The sequence below is a fragment of the Ailuropoda melanoleuca genome, chromosome 4 (assembly GCF_002007445.2).
Source record: "Ailuropoda melanoleuca isolate Jingjing chromosome 4, ASM200744v2, whole genome shotgun sequence".
Taxonomy (NCBI): Eukaryota; Metazoa; Chordata; class Mammalia; order Carnivora; family Ursidae; genus Ailuropoda; species Ailuropoda melanoleuca.
In genome coordinates this window covers 9,779,203-9,804,834 of record NC_048221.1, presented here as the reverse complement: position 1 = coordinate 9,804,834, position 25,632 = coordinate 9,779,203, and the positions used below count along the sequence as shown (strand labels likewise).

Below are 25,632 nucleotides of genomic sequence, written 5' to 3'. Positions count from 1 at the left end.
CCTGGTGATGGCAAGGATCTTTTCCTATCCTTATCTGCGATCCAGAGATCCTCTTTGCTGAAGTATCTGTTCAAATCCTTCACCCATTTCCAAATTGGGACTCTGGGTTTTCTTGTCGAGTTTTCAGAAAATTATTTTTCAGCTGCTTGTTGCTGGTACAGAGCAATAGAATTCATTTTTGTATATTGACCTTGTATCCAGGAACCTTGCTAAATTCACTTAATTCCATCCGTTCGTCAGTAGATTTTTATTACATCCGCCAGTTACCTGATTTCGTCACTCACAAGTGGTGAAGGTTTTATTTATTACATTTTGATCCTTACCTGTTCTCTTGGCTTTCCTTTCTTTGTTGAACTGGCTGGAAACCTCTAGTGCAGTGCTGAAAAGAAGCAATGACAACAGCTGTCATTTTCTTGTCCTGCTCTCTGGGGGAAATCTTCCACTATTTTACAACGAACTTTCATATTTGTTGTGGGTCTTTCTTTTCCTTTCTTTTCTATTTCTTTTTTTCCCCTTTTCTTTCTCTTTTCTTTTTTTCTTTTCTTTTCTTTTCCTTTCTTTTCTTTCTCTTTTCTTTTTCTTTCTTCTTCTCTCTCTCTCTCTCCTTCCTTCCTTCTTTTTTTATAGTTAACATATCAGAGTTTAGAAGTTCCCTTCTAGTTCTTCTTGAGTGAGTTTTAAACATGAACAAATGCTGAATCTTAGTATTGGGTTGGAGAACCCTTTATATACTCTGGGTCCAAGCCCCCATCAGATGTGCAAGCTGCACATATTTCCCCCTAAGGCTGTGGCTTGGCTTTTCGTTCTCCCTGTGTCTTCTGAAGGGCACACATCTTCATTTAGATGAAGTCCAATTTATGAATGTTCTGTTTCATGGACCGTGCTTCTGGTGACACAGCTAAGGAACCTTCGCGTAAGTCAAGGCCGCAAGGATTTCTTCATCCACTCTATCGTTTTCGGTTTTACACGTAGGTCTGCCATCTATTTAGAGTTACTTTTGTGTAGGAAGTGAAGCAGGGCCTAAGTTGTTGGTCTCCTTCTTCTTGCAAGTGTCTGTCCTATTCTCGAAGGGCGCTTTTCTGTTTCTCATGGAGTTAACGGTGGGCTCCCGCTCCCCTGCCTGGATCTCTCCCACTGGGCCCGGGGAAGGTTACAGAAGAGAAACCCATAGGAGCCTGCCCAAACAGGATGTTGCCCAACCCTCTCAGGGCTGAAATCCAACCTCTAGGGCCCTTATCGGCACTTGCATTGCCTGTTCTGGGCAGTTCTGACCGAGCCCAACCATAGGGCCTGCCCCTCCACCCTTGCCCCTTCCAATGGCTTGGGGCTGGCACAGGAGCCTTGATACTCAAACAGAGCAAGGTGTCAGCAGGGCCAACAGACCCCTGGGCCTTCTTGGAGGGGCTAGCTCCTATCTCCTGGGCCTTCCCCTGCCAGGGTCGGCCTCTCCGTGACCTAGCTTCCCTCCTCCCCAAAACCTCAGGCTAGGTTGTGCCTCCCTGTGCCCCCAGCCACACCTGTTCCTGCCAACTTGGAGAGGGCAAAAAGCAAACATTCCTAGCAGCCCTGCCCAAGCGTGTCCTGGATCAAGGTGGGGCTGGGGGCTCTCTGGTTTGTGGGGAGGGGAACCCAGGAGTCGCCTGTCTTCCCAGCCCCTCGCCTTACCTGTGCCTCTGCCCACAGGTCTGATTAAGGGCGACAAGCCACACCTAGGGAGATGCGGGGAGGGGGTGGCAGCAGGCTGACCTGCGGAGTCCATGAGGGATAGAGACCCACCCTTTGGTGAAAGACTAGCTCACAGTGAGGCGAAATCTGGTCATTTTTACACATGAAATCTCTCTCTGTGTATATGAGGGCTACTTTGTTGGTCTGACCGTCCATTCTTCCTGTGAGCACTGGAGTCAGGTCAGGTCCTGTCCTTCCTCTGCTCAGAACCCTCCAGGGTTCCCACCTTACTCAGCATAATATCCAAAATCCTCCTGAGGTCCACACCACCCTGCGTGATGTGCCCTGTCGCCCCCCTGTCGCCCCCCATGTCCACCTCCCACTCTCCCTCAGCCACACAGGCCTCCTTGCTGTCCCCCCAATACACGGGACATGCTCCTGCCTGGGGGTCTTTGCATGGACGGTTCCCTCGGCCTGGAACACCCTTTCCCAGATATTTTCACTCTCTCTGTCGCGAGTCTTTGCTAAGATAGCACCTCCTGTTAAAGTCTCGGCTCCCTTCCTCCCTTTATTCTGCTTGAACTTTCCCCATAGCACACATGGCCTTCTGATATCACTGCCAGTCACGTATCTGCCTGGGATGTCAGCCCCACGAGGACAGGGGTTTTTCTGCCTTGTTCACTGCTGTAGCCCCAGCACCCAGACCAGGGCCGGGAACACAGTAGGCGATCAGTAGGCACTTCTGGAATGAAGCCCCTCCTTCTCCACCCTTCGCCCACTGAAGTCTGATGGGGCTGAGCCCACCCCCATCACCAGGAGCGATCACATGACCCAGGCCTAGCCAATGAGCACATTCCATCCTTTCTGGCCACGGTGATTGGTTTCTGAGTGACATGTGACCCCAGTCTGTTCAATGAGAGGCAGCCACCGGATTTTTGGAAGCGCTGTTGGAAAAGTGCCTTTCTCATTTTTTCCTGGAGTTCTTGGCTGTTGAAAGATAAACCAGGGGTTGCTGAGGCTATTTATCCCCATGGGAAGTCACTGCCTGAGCATAAAGCTCTCCAGAGGAAAGCTTAGTTGAGAGGAGGAGATTACTTTGTTTGAGAGCCTGGATTCAACTATTCCTGAAGCCAACATTCCTTAGACTTTTCTTAAGCCAGTTTGGGTTTGGATTTTTACCGGCGACTGAAATAGTCTTGACCAATCCATCCATCATCCTTCCTTCTTCTCTTTTTCCATTCGTTTCCCTCTCTCTCCCTCCCTCCCTGTCTTCTTCCCTCATCCCTCCTTTCCTCCGTTTGTTTCCTTCTGTCTCTGATTTAATCCTTATTCTCATCCTGGCCTGAACCCCACCTCCACAACACAGCTAAATCAAAACAAATTCTTCATCTTTCCTCCAAACAGCCTCTCCTGCACCACTGCTTCCCTTTGCCTCCCCAGGCTACCCCTCTCCCATCCTGTATGCATGGGACTCTGCCAAATGGGGCTGTAAATCCTGGCTCCCCCACCAGAAGGCTGTGTGCTCTTGGTAAGTGACTTCACCTCCTCTGTGAAACAGGGGCATAACAGCCTGACCACTGTTCCCAGGTTGGCCTTCTCTCTAACCTCTTCTGACTGTCTGGTTTTGGGGCCCTCACCTGCCTGCCCTGCTCCGGCTCACTGTTCCTTCACTTTGTTCAGAATCCCCTGAGTCTGTCCCGTGACCTGCAGGGTGTCCCAGTATATCCTGGCCACTGGGGCCACCAGCCAGGGGCCAGGACTTTGAGGGGACTATAGATATCATGCCCTTTTTACAGATGAGGAAACTGAGCCCCAGGGCACCCAGACAGGATAGAAACAAGGCAATTTATTGGAGGGATAAAGCATGATAGGCTGGAGAATTTCCAGGAAAGGGAGTGGTTCCTGGGGAAGCAGAATAGTCAGGGAGGGCTCCCTGGAGGAGATGACTGTTTAGGACCAGAGCTTCCCAGACATAGCCCCATCAGGAGGAAGGTCAGCCATGCTGGGGGAACTGCAAGGGCAAAGGGCCTGAGGTAGGAACCGGTGTGGTATGTTTCAGCTCGAGCTCAGGGATCAAGAGGAAACCAGGCTTTAATATTCACATTGCTAAAAGGCCTGGCAGAGGGCACTGGGAGGAACAGGGTGGCTGGTTGGGCTGGGTGAGCTCCTTCTGAGGGCTATCACCTCAGTACCCACCAGGGTTTTCTCCAGGAGGGCAGCCATTTTTGATGTGCTTAATTCTGCTCACCGTTGTGCCTCGTTCACTGTGCCTTTGCCCCCATTTAACAGAAGAGAAAACCAAGGCCCTCTAGGCCTGGAGCCATCAACTCCAGCCTCTCCAGGCATTGCAGCTCCCCAGGTAGGACAGAATCTTAGGAGCCCTGGGGGCTCATGGATATCACTTGGGGCCCTTAAGACCAGCCCTCGGCCTCCTCCTCTAGGAAGTCTTCCAAGCTTTTTCTGGCCCAAGCCTTCCCCTTCTCTGAATTCAGCTCTTGCCTGTGTCAGTCCCAGCAAGTGGGTTCTCTGAGGGCAGACTGGTGGTTTTGGGTTTTCCCAACTCTGCCCAGCTCACCACATACCGCTATACAGGGAAACCAAGAAGATCCAAAGTTGGGGTTGCAGACAGGAGTGGTGGAGGGGGTGGGGGGCTGGCAGCTTCTGGGAGGGGAAATATTTTCGTTCTCAGAAGGCTTGAGAATTGCCTGATTCCCAACCGATTAGGGGTAATTAACCCTTCGAAAGGCAGTAATTAAGTCTGTGCCTCTGAAACCATAATTAGAAGCTCCAGGAGGCTCCACCCCCTCCCCCAAGAGCCAGGCAGCCCCCAAAGCTGAAGCCAGCCGGGACTGGAGGACTGGGGATGGAGTTAGTTCCCCTCGCGGGGCTGAGCGAGACCCACAGCTTCCCTCATGGCACCCAAGGCACCACCTTGTCCTCCTTTGTTGTCCAACACCCCAAACTCCTTTCTGCCCCAGGGTCTTTGCACTTACTGTGACCACCACTGGACGGCCTTGCCCCTGTCTTGGCATGGCAAGGGCCATACCCCTCTCAGGCCTCAGTGCAAGCATTGTGGCCCCAGAGAATCTCCCCACTCACCTTAGCCAGAGCAGGCTCCCCCTCCACAGCCACTAGTTACAACCCTATGTTTACTTCCTCCTTTAAAACACTTAACCAGCAATGATCTCATACGTTGTTGTCCCCTTCCTCTTCTGTCTTCCCCTCCGATGGTAAGCTCTAGAAGGGCAGGGAGGTTTACCTGTTCTGTTCCTTCTGTGCCCCCGAATCCCTGTATACCGTAGTAGGTGCTCAATAAATATTCATGGGGTGGGGGTGGGGGGTTAATGGAAGACAGGGTTAAGTGTGGGAACAGTACCTGGGAGAAGCGGGATGTAGAGGAGAATTTCAATGACAGGAGCTGTTTCCAATACCTCTCGGGTGCCCCGGGTACCTTGCGTGGGGAGAAACCCCAGAGGCGACCCACTTTCCCAGAGTCGCGCGCACCTCCCCCTGGTGGCCCACAGGTGGCGCTCGCTCCCCGCGCTGCAGCGGCGGGAAGCAGACACGGGACAATCCCAGCTTCTGGTGGTGGGGGAGGCACCTCCAGATTTAGCCCACTCTCCTGTCCGCTTCCTGGCTTCAAACCCTGACCCCGAATTTGGACAGGAAGCCCTGGGACGCAGCTCAGGGGTCAACTCCTGGGGCCTGAGAGGCACGGGGATGGTGTGCTGAGGGGTAGGGGGGAGCTGAAGGCTCCGCCCCAAGGCATGCTCCTGCCCCCCACAGAGCTAATTAAGCAGCCCCATGTTTGGGAGAAGGGGGTGGGGTGGGTGGAACACTTACTCTGCGTCCATCCCTCCTTAATCCTGTTCAGGCCAGAGGTGGGCAGAGTGCTTGGTCCTCAGGAGGCCCTTGAAGAACACTTGCGGAATAGTGAGTGGGTGGACCGCCATTTTGCAGATAGGGAAACTGAGGCTCGGGGAGGCTACTTGGCTTGCCCAGGTTCACAGAGCCAGAAAATGGTGAGGGAAGGTTTGGAGTCCCAGGTATGTCTGACCCTTCCAGGTCAGCTGGTTTAAAAAACGTTTAAAAGTGGGTTTCTTTTTTTTTTTTTTTTTTTTTTTTAAAGATTTTATTTATTTATTTTTACAGAGATAGAGACAGCCAGCGAGAGAGGGAACACAAGCAGGGGGAGTGGGAGAGGAAGAAGCAGGCTCATAGCAGAGGAGCCTGATGTGGGGATCGATCCCGTAACGCCGGGATCACGCCCTGAGCCGAAGGCAGACGCTTAACCGCTGTGCCACCCAGGCGCCCCTAAAAGTGGGTTTCTTAATTACCCAAAGTGAAACAGGAATCCCTTTGGAAATCAAAAGTCTTCACTGACCCCCCTCACCTCAGCCCCCAGGTGGTGGGGGGGTCGGGGGAGGGTCCCCTTCCAGCCTGCTTTCTCTGTCTACACGTACTGCAGGGGGCACCTGGATTTCTAGCTGGGTCACTGGGCACACACTTCCCCTCTCTGGGCCTCAGTTTCCTTGTTTGTAAAATGGGCATAATTGTCATCGAACCACCCCCCAGGGGGATGGGAGGACTGAATGAGTTATTCTCATGGAAAAGCCCTTGGAGCAGAACCTAGCGTCCAGGCTGCCTCCAGAACGTGCAGGTCCCCTCTGGGGGTCTACACATCCCGGTGGGAAACATACCAGGCTGGAATGTTCCCACTGTTTCTCTAGTATAAGGGCCTGGCCCACAGTGCCTGTCTGTGGTCTGAGGCTGCCTGTGAATCCCACTGCGTGTCTGGATTTGCCTGGTGTGCTTACACTCAGCTCCTTCCACGTGGGACTCGGTGGGTGGGACAAGGTGTAGGATCCACTGGGTTCCCGTAGACCAGGGTTTCTCAACCTCAGTACTTGACATCGCAGGCCAGATCGTTCTTTGCTGGTGGGGGTGTGTGTGTGCTGTTCTGTGAACTGTCGGGTTTTCAGCTAGGAGCCAGTAACAACTGTGACAACTAGAAATGTTTGCAGAACTTGTCACACGTCCGATGAGGGACGAGATCACCCCCTTCGAGCACTACCGACTGCTGTGTACCCTGCTGGCAGATACACACACTGGTCTGCGTGTACTTGTGCAGATTTGGGCTTCTTTGCACTGTCTTGGTTTGCCCCCCCCCCAGAAGCATACCCTGACACAAGGATGGGGGGGGCGCATATGGTTTATTTGGGGGATAAAAGAGATACTTGTGCATTTCCCCCCAAACGCATCTGGTGAAATCCTAACGCCCAAGGCGATGGTATTAGGAGGTGCGGCCTTGGGGAGGTGATCAGGTCGTGAGTGTAGAGCCCCCGTGAGTTGAATTAGTGCCCTTAGCAAGTGGGGCTCAGTCCTGCTGGGGCAGCTGTCCGTGAACGCAGAAGAGGGCTCTCACCAGAACGCCAGCATGATCTTGAACGTCCCGGCCTCCAGAACTGTGGGAAGCACACGTGTGCTGTTCGTAGGCCACCCAGTCTGTGGTGCGTTGCTGCAGCCTCCCGAGCTGACTAAACCAGGAGACGCTGGCAGGGAACTTGGGGAGGGGGAGAGTGAAGGGAGCTGAGGGACCCTGGGAGACCGTGTGGGCCATGCACCTGCTGGGAGAAGGAATAGGGGCATTATTCCACCTAGTCCCTTCTGCCGTGGGCCGGGGCGCTGTCGGGGGCGCTCGTTCCTGCCCTTCTGGCTTCAAGCCAGGTGCCTGGCAGTGGTCAGGGCCCCATGTGGTCGGGCGTTGGCAGCATCTGTGCGGGGGGGGGGGGGGTTGCTCCCCCATTCCTGTAGCTGGCTGCTCCTGGGGGGGTCTCTGGGCTGCATGAGCTGGGCCGTGCCAGCCCAGCCCGATTTCCACAGCCGGCTGTGTGTATTTGGTGTGCCAGTGTGTGTTTATCTGCCGTGCATGTGTTTGCGTCTGTATTTATCTGGCGAGAGTGTGCACGTCTTTGTTTTCCCTTCTGCTCCGTCTCCGCAAATGTGGGGGAAACTTCTGTTTTTAATCAGGGGCCAGAACCGTCTCGTCGCCATGCTAGCGATGGCGTTATTAATCAGGCCATTTGGCACTGATCTTTCCGAGTGTTCCCTGAGATCGGGCCTGCCCTGGGGACCCACCCAGAGGTAGCCGCAGCAGGGAGGTGGCCTGCCCCCCTCCTCATGTGCCCGAAAAGGGAAACTGAGGCACCTGGCTGCACGAGGCCTCTCTCCGTGAGCAGCCAGGGAGAGGAAGTTTTATGTGCAAAGCGTTCTAAATGCATAAAAGCTTGATGAGTCCCCTCCCTGTCACATTTAAGAAAAGGAATTCTCATCCCGTTTACAGATGAGGAAACCGAGGCTCGGGGTGGGACCCAGAGCTCATGGGTCTCCAAGGCTTGTCTCTTTGTTCTTTCAAATGGCAACCACATTTTTTATGATTTTGTTTATTTATTTATTTACTTACTTATTTGAGAGAGAGAGAGCATGAGCACGTGAGCCAGGGTGGGGGCGGGGTTAGGGAGAAGCAGAAGGAGAGGGAGAGAGGATCTGAAGCAGATTCCGTGTTGAGGGCGGAGCCCAACACGGGGCTCGATCCCATGACCCTGAGATCGTGGTGACCTGAGCCGAAACCAAGAGATGGATGCTTAACCGACTGAGCCACCCAGGTGCCCCTCACACGCAACCACTTCTGAAGTCGTCCGGGGCTGCTCTGCCTCCCCTGTGTCTCAGTGTCCCCTTGAGTCACCAGGAGCCCTTCTCCACCAGCCAGCCCCGACCAGTCTGAATAAGCCACGCTCCCTGGCAGGGCACCAGCTTTCTCATATTTTCCGTTCTCGGATGCTCCAGGCCCAAGGGCCCGGCTGGCTCTGTGAACACAGATATTAATTAACATTAATTAATAACCCCTGAGGGGTGAGGGAGCTGCCTGTAGGTCCCCAAGCTCTGAAGGACCTGGAGGCTGACTCGGGTCCCGGGCGTGTGGCAGCTGGAGCCTGAGGTGGGCCCTGAGGCAGCCAAGGGCTGCTGTACCCCTGCTGGTGCCCGGTGCGCCCCAAGAGCGGGGGCCATCGATGGTCCCCGTACACAGCCTGGACCTCCGGGCCCCAACCCCAGAGATGGAGATTCGAGCCCTGTGTAGGCCTGTGGCTGCAGGACGCCAACTGGGCTGGAGGGGACCCTCCCCCTGTTTGCCAGGAGATGGAGGCCGCGGTTCCCCGCAAGGCCACATGTTTGGCTCAAGCCCACCCCCCCCGCCCAGCACCTCCTGTGTGCCGTTGGTCAAGTTACTTACCCCTTCCTTGCCTTGGCCTCCTCGTTTAGGACAGGAGTGTCATTTCTGCCTTGCAGGTTGTTGGAAAAAATTAATGACCGTGTGTGCATTTCATGGCAGGTCCACACTGTCACAGCGGAAGTCACAGCCAGCAGCCACAGCTGTGACAAAAGGCCCCTGGGGCCAGCTCCTCTGCCTACCGGAAATAGGGATTCACTGTACCTAGGTATCAGTCTCCCCATCTGTAAGGTGGGGCGATGCAGTTTGAACTTCATAGGATTCTTGCAAAAATTGACTCAAATAATGCCCCTAAAATGATGAGGACAGTGCTGGACACATTATGAGCTGAAGCAGGGAGAGAAGACGCCACCATGATTGCACTAAAGCTTGGAGGTGTGGGGTTGGGGCAGGGGGGGCTGCCTCCCGATTCAGGCTAAGTCTGATCACAGAAAGGGAATCAGACCACACTTAATGATTAGTCCCAGGGCGGTGTTGCGGGCTGAGCTGTGTGTCCTCAAAAAAGACGTCCAGGTCCTAAACTCCGGTCCCTGTGACCTTATTTGGAAATAGGGTCTTTGTAGGTATAATTAGTTAAGTTAAAGTTAGGTCATCCTGGATTAGGGTGGGCCTCAAATCCAGTACGACTGGTGTCCTTATTAGAAGAGGGGACGGGGGGGGGGGGCACCTGGGTGGCTCAGTCTTTAAACATCTGCTTTCGGCTCAGGGCATAGTCCCAGGGTCTTGGGATCGAGCCCCACATCGGGCTCCCTGCTCCACTGGGAGCCTGCTTCTTCCTCTCCCACTCCCCCTGCTTGTGTTCCCTCTCTCACTGGCTGTCTCTCTCTGTGTCAAATAAATAAATAAAATCTTTAAAAGGGGTGGGGGACGGACAGGAACCCAGAGAAGGCCACGTGAAGACAGAGGCAGAGATCAGAGAGATGTAGTCACAAACCAAAGAACGCCACCGGCTGTGGGAGGCCACTGGAGCCACCAGAGGCCGGTAGGAATTCTCCCCCTGAGTCTCCAGGAGGAGCCAGCCCTGCCCACACCTGACTTCGGACTTCTGGGGCCAGAAGTGTGGGAGAATCAATTCCTCTTGTTTTCAGCCACCCAGTTTATGGTACTTTGTTTTGTCAGCCCTAAAAACCTAAGATAGGCATCTATCTTGTTTTTTTCTGAAGTCACGTGGCGTCCCACAGCACCGTAGCTGAATTCCTCATCCTTTGTCGGTGGACACATGGGCTGTTTCTCGCTCTGCTTGGTCGCAAACAAGCCTGCCAAAACCACTCTGGCTCCCACCTCCGTGCTCGAGAGCTCTTATTCCCAGAAGGGGAGCTGATGGTGGAGGGTTGGAACGCTGCCCATTTTAATGCATACTGCCAAGCACCCCCCCAAAAGTGCCAGGAAGTTCACCCCCACTCTGAAAGAGAGCACCCCAAGAGTTTGTTTCAAACGTGGGTCCGAGCTGCCCATGGAGGCTGCAGTCTGGTTGAAACGGCACTTCTGTTCTCAGGAGAGCTTCCGAAGTGTTTGTAACCCATCCTTTGCGTGCTGTGTAGGGAAGAAACTTTCTTGGACTTCCCTGAACCTCAAGGAGGGGAGGAGGGAAGGATCCTGGGTGCAGTGGATTCCAGTGGGAGGTGACCCCAGAAAGCACGGGCAGGGGAGAGAGGAAGCGGGGAAGGGAAGGGAGGGCCGTCAGTGAGGGTGTGTTCACCAGTGAGTCTCCACTGCTAGCAAATGGGGCTCGGACCTGGTGGGGGTGCTGAGACAACAGGTTGAGGGCACCCCTCAGAGCTTTCCCACCAGGCGGCGGGGAGCCAGAGTATTTATCCAGCACTCCCCATCAGTCAGTGGGCAAGGGCTGCAGTGTGTTTGCTCTCCAGAACTTTCTGCTGGCCCCGGGACTGGTCCAGCTGCCAGGGGCTGGCTGTTGGAAGAAGGGAGTCAGCATGCCCAGGAGTGCTGCGGGGATACGGGTGGGTGCTGGCATTCTGGGAAAGCAGAGAGAGATGATAAACGGAACAAATAAATCACAGGGCATGTTTGGAAGGGGGGATGTGTTGAAGAAAAAGAATCAATTAGAGCAGGGCAAAAGTAAGGTGGCAACGCTGTAGGTGAAGGTCCCTAACACCAAGCTCCACACCCAGTAGGAGACTAATACACGTCCCATGCTTCTCTCTAGTCTGTGAAAAGATGGCAAGAGGGAGGGAGGGTGGGAGAAGAGAGAGAGAGGCTGGCCGGTGTGGAACAGGCACCTGGGCAGGGTGGGAAGGGAGGGAGGGAGGGAGAGGCTGGTAATGATGCTGAAAAGTAATCGGCCCTTCTCTCTGGGAGGCAGTGAAACTCTAATTAGAATGAAAATGTGGTTTAATGAGGATGAAAACGGTAATTGTGCTGGGCAGCATGGTCCCCACTTGTGCTGGGCAGCATGGTCCCCACGGTGCCACTTTCCCAGGGGGCCTCTCTGGGTCTTGGAGGGGATGGGGTAGGGACACCGAGATGAGGTGGGGCATGGGTGGGGCCTCAGTTTCTCCCCTGAGGGTCCATCCAGATGGCACCAGGCAAAGACTGCTGTGGAGGGTCCCACCTGCCCCTGGGGCTGGTTCCAGGTGCCCCCCCCCCCGCCCCGTCCTGCTTTTCCATCCTACCCCTTATCCTCAGTGACAATGCAGCAGTGACACTGAAGCACTGATGTTGTTTACTGAGCACCTACTGTGTGCCAGGCACCATTCCAACCCCTTTACAGACCCTAACTCACATTATCATTCCGATGATCCCCATTTTGCAGATGATAAAACTGGGGCACAGAGAAACCATATGTAAGACTGTATTAAAAAGAGGGTGACAAAAGTAGCCCCAAGTAGCCAAGGGCTTTCTTTCCTTAGCCAGGAAGGTGCTGGAGGCACCAAGGGGTTGCCAGCCACCGATCAAGGCCAGGGACCTCTCATACAGTTTCCCTGACCTTGCTTGAGGTGCCTCCCATTCCTCTCCAGCTGCTGCTCCGGCTCTTCTAGAGGAGGTGGGCGTGGCTAGATGGGGGTGGGTGTGGCTGGGTGGGAGGTGGGCGTGGCTGGATGGGGTGGGCGTGGCTGGATTTGCAGCAACACCTCTGACCCTGGAGGAGAGAGAAGCTGTCAGTCATTGCAGTGGGCTACAGAGCTGGGACCGAAACCTGGGCTCCTGACTCCTAGGCCTCAACTTTCTTGCCACGGAAAGCTGAGGTGTTGTTCAAATGAAGGTTTGGATAAGACTGGGGTTTATAAGACTTTGGGGTTTCCACTTCTGCTTCTGGAGGTACCAATAAAATGCAGTCTGCAGCAAGGACACATCAGAACTAAAAACATTCATTTGAGGCCAGGTGGGCAATAAAGCAGACTTGTCTGGCCCTTCAAAGTGATCCTAGGTCAAGGAGGATTAGATTCTTGGCCACATATATGGCAGATAAAGTGTTAAGAACCTTAATATAAAAAGAGCACTTATGAATCAATAAGAAAAAGACAAATATCCCACATGTGAAATTGGCACAGGGCATAAATAGAAGGCTCACAAAGGAACGATAAAAAGTCACCAAACCTCTCGCAAGGATGCACGATCTGACCATTTATCAGCTAAAGACTCATGGTTAGGGACAGCTGGGCGGCTCAGTCAGTTAAGTGTCTGCCTTCAGCTCAGGTCATGATCCCAGGGTCCTGGGATCAAGTCCCGCTTCTCCCTCTCCCCACCCCCTGTTCATGCTCTCTCTTGCTCTCTCATTCTCAAATAAATAAATAAAATCTAAAAAAAAAAAAAGTCAAGCTTATTAGCATGTGTGAAATTTTGGGCATACACAGCTGTGTGCACTCATGGGAGTGCAAATTGATAGAACCTTCGTGGAGGGCGGTTCCAGATCTTTGTATTAAACATTTAATTGTGTGAACTCTCTGACCCAACAAGCCCATCTCTGGGAAAATTCGAAGATCTATAAAGTGTAATGCAGGGTTGGTAAGAGCCCCATAATTAGGTGGCTGGGGTTCCAATCCTGGCTCCACCTTCTGTGAACTATGTGCCCTCAGTACATGAATCAATGTCACAGAGTCTCCATTTTCTCACCTGTGCATTGGGCACATCATGAGATAATGTGTATGAAATTCTCATTTAGGGACGCCTGGGGGTGGCTCAGTCAGTGAAGCGTCTGCCTTCAGCTCAGGTCCTGATCCCAGGTCCTGGGATTGAGCCCCACGTCGAGCTCTCTACTCAGTGGGGAGTCTGCTTCTCCCTCTCCTTGTCACTCCCCCTGCTTGTACTCTCTCTCTCATTGTCAAATAAATAAATAAAGTCTTAGAAAAAAACAAAGAAATGCTCATTTAGTGTCTCGCCAAGTGCATAGTAGGTGCTGGCTGCTATCGCCATGATGAAAACCCTTACAGAAGCTGGAAAACAGTGAGTGTCCTTGCCCAGCGGGTCAGCTAAATACAGAGCAGGAAAAAAAAAATGAGCAAACCTAGATTCATTGACACCGTGTGACCTCTGCGATATATTAACAGAAAAACAAAAAGAGGGGCGCCTGGGTGGCACAGCGGTTAAGCGTCTGCCTTCTGCTCAGGGCGTGATCCCGGCGTTATGGGATCGAGCCCCACATCAGGCTCCTCTGCTATGAGCCTGCTTCTTCCTCTCCCACTCCCCCTGCTTGTGTTCCCTCTCTTGCTGGCTGTCTCTATCTCTGTCAAATAAATAAATAAAATCTTTAAAAAAAAAAAAAAGAAAAACAAAAAGAATCTCGAAACAAAATAATGGCCGTATATTTAATATATGATAAATCTTTACTCTATGATAAATATGATATATGATACTCAGGGTTATATAAGACATCTTTAAATTTAGGTGCTATGTTTCAGATACACATGAAGATATCGGTTGTTTGAACAGGATACGAATTTATATTTACTCCATATAAAACTTACACAGAGGCTTTCAAATAGCAAGTGACTCTGTTGAATTTCTTCCAAACATATTCAGGGACGCAGTTAAGTTCAATTCTTGGATATGCTGTAATTAACATGGGACTTCAAAAAAAGAAGAAAGGAAAACAAAAAGATCATAGGTTTCAAACATCACATATAGGGGCGCCTGGGTGGCACAGCGGTTGAGCGTCTGCCTTCGGCTCAGGGCGTGATCCCGGTGTTATGGGATCGAGCCAGGGCGTGATCCCGGTGTTATGGGATCGAGCCCCACGTCGGGCTCTTCCTCTGCTTGTGTTCCCTCTCTCGCTGGCTGTCTCTATCTCTGTCGAATAAAGAAATTAAAAAATCTTTAAAAAAAAAAAACCAAACCATCACATATAGCCACATATTTCAAGCATGTTGACCATGAATCAGAGCACTGATTTTTCACACTGTAATATAGTCTTACCCAGGTTCAGAACTGAAGCAAAAGTTGCATGAAGTAATATTTATCCTATCTCTGTGCACTGAGGTCTGACATTTCCTATTCTCTTCTGTTCCATTTTGAAAGTCAGGACGTTCTCATAAGTACAATATTTTTTCTCTTCAAGGCTTTGGTGGATGTCACCGGACCACTGGGTAGTGACTAGGAAAAAGGGTTGGGGGCGTGGGAAAAGTGTGATTTGACACCTGTTAGTGGGTTGTGTTGTGTATGTGTGAACTTATGTGCATGTGTGAGTGTGCATGCATACGTGTGTGCATAAAGGTGTGCATGTGTGTGCCTGTGTGTTGGGATGAGGGAGAGGCAAGTGGGGCAGTCACCTCAGGAGCAAGATCTAAGGGGGTGTCAAAAAACGCAGTCGTCAAGGTAAATATTTTATTTATTTTTTTTTTTTAAGTTTATTTTTCTATTCTTTTTTTTTTTTTTTAGATTTTATTTATTTATTTGACAGAGATAGAGACAGCCAGCGAGAGAGGGAACACAAGCAGGGGGAGTGGGAGAGGAAGAAGCAGGCTCATAGCAGAGGAGCCTGATGTGGGGCTCGATCCCATAACGCCAGGATCACGCCCTGAGCCGAAGGCAGATGCTTAACCGCTGTGCCACCCAGGCGCCCCAAGGTAAATATTTTAATGCAATATTTTAAAAAATAAAAATAATGGAAAAATCCATGGGAAAAAAAAGCCAGATTTGTAAATACAGCCGGGATCTAGCCCTGGTTTCAAAAATCACCCTCACTCGTTTCACCCCAATCCTGCTCCCCTGTATGTGCGTGTGTTTGTACGTGTGTTTGCGTGCACGTGTAAATGAGGATGGGTGTGAATACACATGTGTTTGCATGCGTTTATGCACTTACAGATGTGTGCGCACCGCGTATGCGTGACTGCAAGCACGTGTACGTATATAGCGGCCATAGGCATGTGTGCATGTGTGTGCACACACCTGAATGCCCAGAGAAACATCCAGAAAGATGTCCTTCAAGCTATACTTTCTTTGAGAAGGTGAAAATTCAGGTATTTCTCTTTCTTTGTACTGGCCTCTATTTCCACCCCCTAGTATGTGTCGTCTTACAACCAGAATAAAAACAAGAAAGCCAACTTCACTATAGAGGGAAGGTCTTGGGCAGAGGTGTTTTCCTCGGGGAAGCCGCTGAGAAGGAAGGAATCAGAGAGATCCCCAAATTTACTCACCAGGAATAATTGCTAACATTCACTGAGCATTTCACCGTGGGCCAGGAACTGTCATTTCTTTGTTCTTCGCTCACGGCTGTGTCTGTGGAAGGTGCACAGTGCTCAACACATGTTTGTTGAATGAAAAAGTGAGTGAGTCCCTCATTCCCCTCCTTGGAGCCAGGACTGCTCTCCCTCTGCCTGGAATGCCCTTCCTGATGGTTCTCACATGGCCAGCTCCTTCTTGTCATTTATTTATTTATTCTTAAAGACTTTATTCATCTATTTATTTGAGAGAGAAGAGAGAGAGAGCACAAGCAGGGGGAGGGGCGGACAGAGAGGGAGGAAGCAGACTCCCCATGGAGCAGAGAGGGACGTGGGGCTCGATCCCAGGACCCCGGGATCATGACCTGAGCTGAAGGCAGACACTCAACTGACTGAGCCTCCCAGGCGCCCTTCCTTCTTGTCATTTAGACTCCAGTTAATGTCCCCTCCTCCAGGAAGTCCTCTCTACTGACCGGTTTACACCAACCATCAGCTCATTTAAATTCTCTAAATAGCACATTTCTCATCATAGCAGATTTCTCATCTCCCCTCTGAGGACAGACCTCACCTCTCTCGGTCACCACTGTACCCCCACCCTTCACACTCAGTACCTGGCATGTAGAAGGTACTCAGTAAACTTACTAAATAAATAAATGACACCGCCAACCCATTACAAATGAGGAAATTGAAGCTCAGAGGTTCAAAGTCACCTGGCCAAGGTCACTGTGTTTCTCTGGTGACAAGACCAGGACTTAAACCCTTGCCTCTCTGATGCCAGAGCCTGGGCCATCAACCAGGACACTTCCTTCTCCTCCAGACGGCACCAGACCACGCACCTGATGCTCCGACGTGGCCTCTGGGTCCCCAGAGGCTGCTTACAAGTGGACCACCTGCCAGGAGAGGCCCTGGGGATGATGGAAACAATAGCTCCTGTTTACTGAGCGCCTACTGTGTGCCACTAAGAGGGGCTTAGAGAGGCTGTGCCACGTGCTAGGGTCCCACAGCTGACCCACGAAACATGGCCTATATTGTGGGATTGCGGGTCGAATTGTGCCTCCAAAAAGATATGTCCAAGTCCTAACCCTTGAAACATGTGACTGCGGTCTTACTTGGAAATAGGGTCTTTGCAGAAGTAACGAAGATAGGAGCGATATAAGAACGTCCTGGATTATACAGCGAGCCTAAATCCACTGACAAGTGTTCTTATAAGAGACAGAAGAGAAGAGGGAAGGGAAGAAGGCTGTATAAAGACAGGGCAGAGATTGGAGTGATGGGGCGAGAAGCCAGGGAACACCAGAGCCCCCACGAGCTAGAAGTGGCCTGGAAGGATCTTCCCCCATTGCCTTTGAGGAAACGCAGCCCTGAGGACACTCTGATTTCAGACTGCTGGCCTCCAGAACTGTGGGATAATAAAATTCCTGCTGTGTCAAGCCCCCCACTCTGCGGTCATCTGTCCCCACAGCCCCAGGACATGCACAGTCTGTTCTTCCACGATTCAACATCACTGTTGTCAAATGTACAGAAAAATGGAAAGAATTGTCCAGTGAACACCCACGTGTACGCCCACCACCTATAGTCCGCGGTTGATGCTTGGCTTGATCTGTCTTCCATCCATCTACCCACCCACCTCGTTACAATTTTTGCGAATTAAGAATTAATGTTTTTTTTTTTTTTTAGCAGTTTGAGGCTCACAACAAACTTGTGGGGGAAGTACAGAGATCTCCTACAGCCCTCTGCCCCCACCAAGGCACGGCCTCCCCCGGAATCAGGAGCCCCACCAGAGAAGAGGGTGCATTGATTACAGCTGATGAGCCCACAGGCGTGTCAAAGCCGCTCCAAGTCCACAGTGTTCGTCACCCTTCACTCTGCGTGTTGTCCGTTCCGTGGGTTTGGACCAATGCAGAACGACACGTACTCCCCATTATAATCTCATACAGGGGGTTTTTCACTGCCCTAAAGATCTTCCCTGCTCCACCTGTCCATCCCGCCCAGCCCCCACCAACCACTGATCTTCTCCATAGTTTTGCCTTTTCCAGAATGTCATATAGTGGGAACCATACAGTATCTAGAGCCTTTTCAGACTGGCTTCCTTCACCTAGCAATGGACATTTAAGGTTCCTCCCTGTCTTTTCATGGCCTGAAGGCCCTTCCTTTTTAGCCCTAAATAATACTCCACTGTCTGGATGGACCACAGCTGGCTTATCCGTTCACCTCATTTTTCAGTGCATTTCAAGGTAAGGCCCTGCCTCCTCCCCACTTATTCTAACACAGCAGTCAAAGGATTTTTTTTTAACAGTCAGATCATGCTCCTGCCCTGTTCAAAACTGTCTGGGGAGCTGGTCTCACTAGACTGAAACCCAAAGGCCTCACTGTGTCCGCTGGGCCCCTTCATCCCTCTCACCTGCCCCCTGCCACCCTCCTGGCCTGTGCCTGCCCACGTGGTCACCACTGGCTCCAGCGTACCTATGGGGTGCTCAAAAATGACCACTCCGAATTCAGATATGTTCCAAGTGAGAACATACCAGATTTCAAAGACTCGGTACAGAGAAAAGGGTGTAAAATATCTCTTTACTCATTTTTTTATACTGAAGTGCAAGTCGAATGGGGAATATTTTGGCCATAGTGGGTTGAATAAAATACAGGATTACCATTAATTGCATCGACTTATTTTCTGCTTTTTAAAGTGTGGCTACTGGGAAATTTTAAATGGCCTATGTGCCCTTGTTTGTGGGTCCATCCTATTTCTGTTGTTCTGCGCTGGTCTAGGCTGTCCGCTCCGGGAGGGCGGGATTAGACGCTCCGTAGATATTTGGTGAATGAAAGAATGAATGAATGAATGAATGAATGAATGAATGAATGAACCCAAGCCTGACAGGCCCCAAAAGACGTGGCTCTAAGTCTAAGATTTAGTCGCCCCTGGTGAGGAGGGAAGACCTCAGCCCCTGCTCTTCAGGAGTTCCAGTGGGGGAAAGGGGGACACCGGCAGGCTCATCCCAGGGCAGCCCCCCGCGTGTCTGGCCCGTGGCCCCCCTCCAGCCTCCGGGACAAGGGCACGTCTCCGTGGCTGAAAAGGAAGGGCCTCGGGGAGGGGGCGAGCGCCCCGCGCGGGGCTGCGGAGCAGGCTCCGCCCGGCCGCCCGGCCCGGGTCTCCTCCCGGGGGCTGGGCTGGCGGGAAGGGGCCGGGCTGCCGGGCAGGCGGGACGGAGCCGGGGTGTCTGCGATCGACCGCCCGGGCCGCTGCAGGGAGGCTTTTAGACCCGCCAGCGCGTCCCGGCGGGGGGCGGAGGTCTGGGCTTCCCCCTCCCCTACCTGGGGGTGGCGGGGGCTTCCTCTGATGCCCCCACGCCCCGCCCAGCCGCCCCCGAGGCCTGCAGGCTCTGCCTGGGAGCTCAGATCAGAATCCCACCGCTCACGCCGCCGCCTTCACACGGGGGGGGGGGGGCAGCACCTGCCCCGGAACTTTACTGAGACACCGTTTCCATCCGTCAGGTTCTGCAGCCCGCGTGCCCGACACGTGCGTGGGCCCGGGGCCCGCAACCCACCAGAGTCGGGAACTTTTCCATCCAGAAGGTCCCAGAAGGATCCCAGGCCTCTCACCGGCCCCCACGCCCACCCCACTCCGAGCACTATTCCGATTTCTAGCTCTGTGGGTTAGTCTAGCCTTCTGGAGAATTTCATGCAAACAGAGCCCCAGGGGGGGCCTCTTTTGCCTGGGGGCTGCTTCTCAGCAGTGACCCTCCTGAGATTTCCTAGCCTCCAGTACCTGCGAGTACTCCGTGGTGTGGTGCCAGTGGACCTCAGCGCGTTCATCCGTGCTCCTGTTGGTAGACATTTGGGGTGTTTCCAGCTTTTTGGCAAGAACGAACAAAGCTGCTATGAACATTTGCCAACAGATCTTTGCGCAGACATATGTTTTCATTCCTCTTGGGTAAATACCCAGGAAGCGAATTGCTGGGCTGTCGTGTGTGACTTCCTAAAACAGAAAACACCTGGCAAACTGTTCCACGCACACCAGCCTCGGATGAGAGTTCCCGTTCCTCCACCTCTTGTCAACACTTGCTATTGTCGGCCTCTGATTTTGGCCAGGCTGATGGCCTGTAGCCTGGACCTTGCTGTGACCCCTGCCTGGAATCCCTGCTTCTGCCCTGGATCCCCCACAGTTGTTTCTCTCCTGCCCCCCAAAATCGGGTACATGGTTTGTCTTTATTATTTCCCTTTTTATTATAGAAAATTTCCACACACATGCAAAAATAGAAGAGTGTGAAGAGCCTGAATGGCCCGGTCACCCGACTTCTATGATAATCTACTTTCTCCCATCTTGTTTTATCTCTCACCTCCCAACTGTTTTTGTTTTGTTTTTATGGACTATTTTAAAGTAAATCCCAGGTACCATATTACTTCTGTGAGTATCATATGAAACTGCTCAAAATTAAATCAGATGACATCGTAGCCTGCCTTGAAATAGTCCAGTGGTTTCTATGGCTCTTAGGAAAAAATTCAGCCTTCATGTTCTACTCCTCCCCTGCCCTCAGGCGATGCTCCACTCACACTGTCCTTGTCCTGACTACACTCCAGGCTTGGTCTTGCCTGGGGACCCCTGCACGCACGTGCCATTCCCTCTGCCCGAAATGCTGTTCCCCCAGATATCTGCTTGGTTCCTGCGGTAGGCAGCATCTAAGATGGTCTCCTATGGTTCCTGCCTCTCGAGGGAGGGCTGGACCGCTCACTTCTAAGCACTAGGATGGGGCAAAAGTGATGGTATGTCATTTCCAAGATTAAGTTATAAGACTGTGACTTTTTTTTTAAAGATTTTATTTATTTATTTGACAGAGATAGAGACAGCCAGCAAGAGAGGGAACACGCAAGGGGGAGTGGGAGAGGAAGAAGCAGGCTCATAGCAGAGGAGCCTGATGTGGGGCTTGATCCCATAATGCCGGGATCACGTCCTGAGCCGAAGGCAGACATTTAACTGCTGTGCCACCCAGGCGCCCCAAGACTGTGACTTCTGTCCTGGTGGACTCTCCCTCTTTCTAGCATTCTCTTTTGTCCTCTCACTTGCTCGCTTTGATGAAGCCAGTGGCCATGACTGAGCCGTCCTATGGAGAGGTCCATGTGGCAAAGAAGGGAGAGCGGCCTTCAGCCAACAGCCAGCGAGGAACCGAATTCTGCCAAGAGCCCCTTGTGTGTGTGCCTGGGGACAGATCGTCCCTGGCGGAGCCTTGAGACGACCGTACCCCCAGTGGATGCCTTGACTGCACCCTCAGTGAGAGACCAGTCTGGCTGAGCTGTGCTCAGATCCTTGACCCACGGATGCCAGAAGATCACCCGTGTTGTCTCAAGCCACTAGATTTGGGGGCAATCGGTTACACAGCAGGAGATAGCTAATATAACTCCCTCACTTCCTTTAGGTCTTTGCTCAAAAGTCACTCTCTTCATGCGTGAAGGAGGTCTTCCCTGGCCACCCCATTAAAATTGTAACCCCGAGCCAGCACCGCCTATTCCTCCTCCCTGCTTGATTTTCCTTATGGCACTTACCATCTTCCATTCTATTTAACTAATTCATTTGCTGCCTTTCCCTCTGCTGGAACATAAACTCTCGGAAGACACGGGCCTCTGTTTTGTTCATTGATGTATCCCCTTAAAACACTGCTAGGCACACAGTAGGCCTCACTGGATTTAAAGATATACCTACCCCTGGTCCCACAGTCACACTTCCAACCATCACACACATCCCAGGGTCCCGGGGATCGAGACCTGCCTCGGGCTCCCTGCTTGGTGGAGAGCCTCCTTCTCCCTCTCCCTACTTCACTTGTGCTCTCTCTTCGTCTCTCAAATAAATAAATACAATCTTTTAAAAAAAAATTGAAAGCCAGGTCTCTTTTTGTTTGTTTGCTTTGGGGGTGGGGGTAGAGAGAGAGGCAGAGAGAGAATCCCAAGCAGGCTCCATGCCCAGTGTGGAGCCCGGATGCAGGGCTCAATCCCACAACCCTGAGATCATGACCTGAGCCAAAATCAAGAGTTGGATGTCCAACCCACTGAGCCACCCAGGCACCCCTGAAAGCTGGTCTTGAAGAGAGATTTGTGGGTTTTGGTTTTTTGTTTGTTTGTTAAAGATTTTATTTATTTATTTGACCGAGAGAGAGCTAGAGAGCACAAGCAGGGGGAGCGGCAGAGGGAGAGGGAAAAGCAGGCTCCCCACTGAGCAGGGAGCCCGATGCGGGGCTCGATCCCAGGACCCTGGGATCATGACCTGAGCTGAAGGCAGACGCTTCACTGACTGAGCCGCCCAGGTGCCCCATGAAGAGATATTTGTACACCCATGTTCACAGCAGCATTATTTTTTAAAGTTTAATTTTTTAGTAATTTCTACACCCAACGTGGGGCTCGAACTCACAACGCCCTGATCAAGAGTCACATGCTCCTAGGGCTGAGCCAGCCAGGTGCCCACAGCAACATTATTCACAACAGCAAAATGTGGAAGCAACCCAAGGGCCCGTCAACAGAAGAATGGATAAACAAAACGGGGTGTATTCATCAAGGGACTATGATTCGGCCTTAAAAAGGAAGGGAATTCTGACCGAGCTACAACACAGATGAACCCCGAGGACATTAATATGCCGAGTGAAAGAAGCCAGACACCAAAGGACAAATACTTGTGATTCCAGTTATAGGAGGGACTTAGAGTAGGAAAAATTATGGAGACAGAAAGTAGGATGGTGGGAGTCCGAGGCTGGTGGGAGTGGAAATGAAGAGTTTCACGGGGACGGAGTTTCAAATTTACAAGATGGAAAGAGCTCTGGGGGGGATGGTGGGGACGATTGCACGGCCCTGTGAATGCACCTGGGGCCACTGGACACTTAAAAATGGCGAAGAGGCTGGGGTGCCTGGGTGACTTAGTCATGTAAGTGTCCGACCTTGATCTCAGCTCAGGTCTTGATCTCGGGGTCGTGAGTTCGGGGCCCACATTGGGCTCCACAGTGGATGTAGAGCCTACTTAAAAAAAAGAAAAAAGGGGGTGTCCCCCTCCTTGAGCTGAGCTGTGCGCATACCATTGCTGCCCGCCCCCCCCCATCAGATCTGCATGCCTTTCACATGTCCCCAGCTTTGCAGGAGCTTTTCATGGGTGGGAAATCCTCTTCCTGCCCAAATATGGAACCAGAAAGCAGGATGGGCTTGGAGAGTTGGGGAACCTGGCTTGGGCCCTATCCACTGGGGTTCCCAGCTGCCTGGGCGCCCATGTCAGCAGCGGTCATCAGCTCTGCGGACACTGTCCTGCATGAATCACACTTTGAACGGGTCTCTGACAGCCGTCCTCCCCGTCCCTCGTTCCTCATCCGTAGTTTTATGAGCGGCTGCAGCGCTCGGCCCCGCTCATCCCTCCTGCCCTTTGTCTGCAGGGGTGTGGAGAGCCCACGTTCACAGAGGGTCTCTGTGCCCACATGACACTGAGATGCTCCCAGCCCAGCTGCGGGCTGACTGTTCTTCCATTCGCCCCGGTATGGACTGAACTGTGTCCATGCACCATTCCTGTGTGGACACCCCTCACCCCCAGTGTGTCTGTACATGGAGACGGGGCCTTTAAGGAGGTAATTACGGTTACATGAGGTCGTAAGGGTAGAGCCCTGATCCCATAGCACTGGTGTCCTTATAAGAAGAGGACGAGACCAGAGATCTCGTGCTGTCTCTGCACACACATGGAGGAACGGCGGTGAGGACACAGCGAGGAGGCAGTTGTGTGCCGCCCAGGAGGAAAGCCCTCACCAGCACCTTGACCGTGGACTTCAGCCTCCAGAGCAGTGAGTTGTCAATCTGTTATTTGTGTATAGAGCCGTCGTTTGGAAACCAGTGAGTCCGTGATACTCTGTTGTGACAGCCTGAGCTGAAACAGGACAGTGACCTGCCTTTTGGCAGCCCTGGGGTTACCTCCCCTCACCCTTTGAGAGTTTCCCTGGATGCGGCCCCACCCCTTGGCTAGGCCTTGCTCCGCTGTCCCCTTTGCGTGTGCCACCAGTCACCCATCACTGGTCTCAGCCTTTGCTGAAAATGGGGATGGCCTGGGGAGTGTTTATAATGGTGACCCTTGGCCCCGGTGGGAGAGTCTGAAGTCATTGGGCGGGTTTGGCTTTCCGAGCTTTCAAACTTCCCTGGCTGATTCCAACGTGTAGACAGTGTGAAAACCCACTCATCTACAGCTGTGTTTCCCAACAGGAGGCGAGTCTGTCCTCCCAGGGGACATTAGGCAATGTCTGCAGACATTTTTGGTCGTCACAAGTTGGGGCATAGGTTTTATCAACGTCGGGGGGGCGGAGGCCAGGGACGGTGTGAAACATCCTACAGCAAACAGGACGGGACATGTCCCGCAACTGACACAGCCCCAGATGTCAGTCCTGCCGAAGTCAAGAAACCTTGCCCTAGAGGTACAGGGACCAAGTGTTCCCCACGTGGAGGTGCACAACCCCACGTCAGGGGCGGGGCTGCTCTCCTCCCATTTTGCAGAAGGGAACACTGAGGCCCAGAGAAGGGAAGTGACTTGGCCACACTCAGACAGCAGACCTGGGTGCTTGCACTGCTCTTTAGCACAGAAAGCAGCGAAGAGTGCCCATGACATCACCTGGAGGGGGGGGGGATCACAGAATTGAGGAGGCCAGCCATGAAGCCCTCGGCTTAGCCATGTAGATTCAGCAGCCAGTCTGTCGCCCTCTGGCTCTGTCCCTCAGGCGAGTGCTCCACCCACCCCAGGTCACCGCCATGGCTCAGTGTCTCTGTTCATAAAGTGGGATTGTGGCCATCGTGAGACCTGCATGGGTGGGCTTGGGGGTGCTGGCTGCGCAGGAGGCAAGGCCAGCAAGAGGGTGGGATGGGGTCCTCTCGGAGCAGGTGGGGAAGACTCAGGTGTTATCTGGCGGCAGAGCATGCCAGGCTGGCCGGGGGAAGAGCCAGTGGGCCTGGCACAGGAGGAGGGAGGGGAGGCCTGCTTCACCCTCTGCCCTTCTCTTCTTCCTGAGCCAGATTTGGAAAAGGGCCAACTCCAGGTCCAGCGATTGCACGCGCTGGCTCGCGGAAGCCGAGTCTGTGTATTTCTTCCTAGCTTGGGGCTTAGTGACACCACGTTTGCAGCTTGAAATCAACCAAGGTGGGAAAACGTACAGCATGGAAGTTGGCAAACAGTGCAAATCGGGTCCCCTTGCCCCCGCCGGTTCCCCAGCACCCTGCAGCTTGCAGCCCTCTGCACACCCCTCACGCTCCCTGTCTCTGTTCAGGCTGCTGTAACAAAATGCCATAGGCTGGGTGGCTTATTAATAATAAGTGTGTATTTCCCAAAGTTCTGGGGGCTGGCGGTGCAAGAGCAGGGTGACGGCAGGTACAGGGTCTGGTGAGAGCGCTCCCCCTGGTTCATAAACAGTGGTCTTCTTGCTGCGTTCTCACCTGGGCTCAAGGGGCAAAGGGCCTCTCCGGGATCCCTTTTACAAGAACTTGGAACCCCATTAATGAGGGCCCCACCCTCCTGGCTTAATCACCACCAAAGACCCCTCCTCCTTATACCATCCCTTTGGGGGATCGGAGTTCAACATCTGAATTTTGAGGGGACACAAGGATTCAGCCGGGAGCACTGGCCTCCCCCCTGGAAGGGGCAGCCACCTTCCCAGCTCAAAAAGGACCATGGTGGGAGAACTGACGTCCCGGAAATTAGCAAACATAGAAAATCCCAACTGGGTTAGCAGCACAGGGAGGTGTGCACCCTGAGGAGGGCCCCTCTCAGCTGACCTCTTCCCCCCCTACCTTTCAAGACGAACAAAGCCCTCTTTGCAAAGGTGAGGCAGGTGGCCAGCCTGGTGGAGGAGGCCAAAGACCAACATCGCATCGGAAGGGGACAGAAGTGTCATGAAGCTGCAGCAGGGAGGGGAGAGAGTGAGGTACAGAGGCCGGTCTGTAGACTGAGGGGTAAGGGGAGCCCCTCTCTGTGCTTCATGCAGCCTCCCGCATCTTCCCGCCTCCCCCCTCCCCCAGCTCCTGGACAGTCACGTGAGTGCCCTGAATCTTTTTTCTTACAGATTCCTTCTC

The 25,632-nt window shown here is 52.7% G+C and overlaps 1 protein-coding gene and 1 long non-coding RNA gene across 5 annotated transcripts in view; both read right to left on the bottom strand.

The window, feature by feature from the left end:
- Nucleotides 1-4,799, bottom strand: part of ADGRE5 (adhesion G protein-coupled receptor E5) — a 35,674-nt gene extending 30,875 nt beyond the window's left edge. Inside the window, exons 1-2 of one of the 4 annotated variants that reach the window (XM_034657902.1) lie at nt 4,765-4,799; nt 324-379 (exon numbers count right to left, since the gene is read on the bottom strand). Coding sequence is in view for 1 of the 4 variants with exons in the window: in XM_034657897.1 (XP_034513788.1) it covers nt 324-379; nt 4,659-4,709 (107 nt within the window). In the remaining 3 variants the exon portion in view is untranslated. Of the gene's footprint in view, nt 1-323; nt 380-4,658; nt 4,722-4,764 lie in introns of those variants that run through there. The other 3 variants (XM_034657897.1, XM_034657900.1, XM_034657901.1) reach the window with 3 other exon arrangements.
- A 9,647-nt stretch (nt 4,800-14,446) lies between these two features.
- LOC109489904 lies at nt 14,447-19,533 on the bottom strand. The gene is made up of 3 exons (XR_004624629.1): nt 19,334-19,533; nt 15,547-15,628; nt 14,447-14,503 (listed from the first exon to the last, which is right to left on the bottom strand). It is a non-coding gene; the product is annotated as an uncharacterized LOC109489904 (long non-coding RNA).
- Between the last annotated feature and the right edge of the window lie 6,099 nt (nt 19,534-25,632).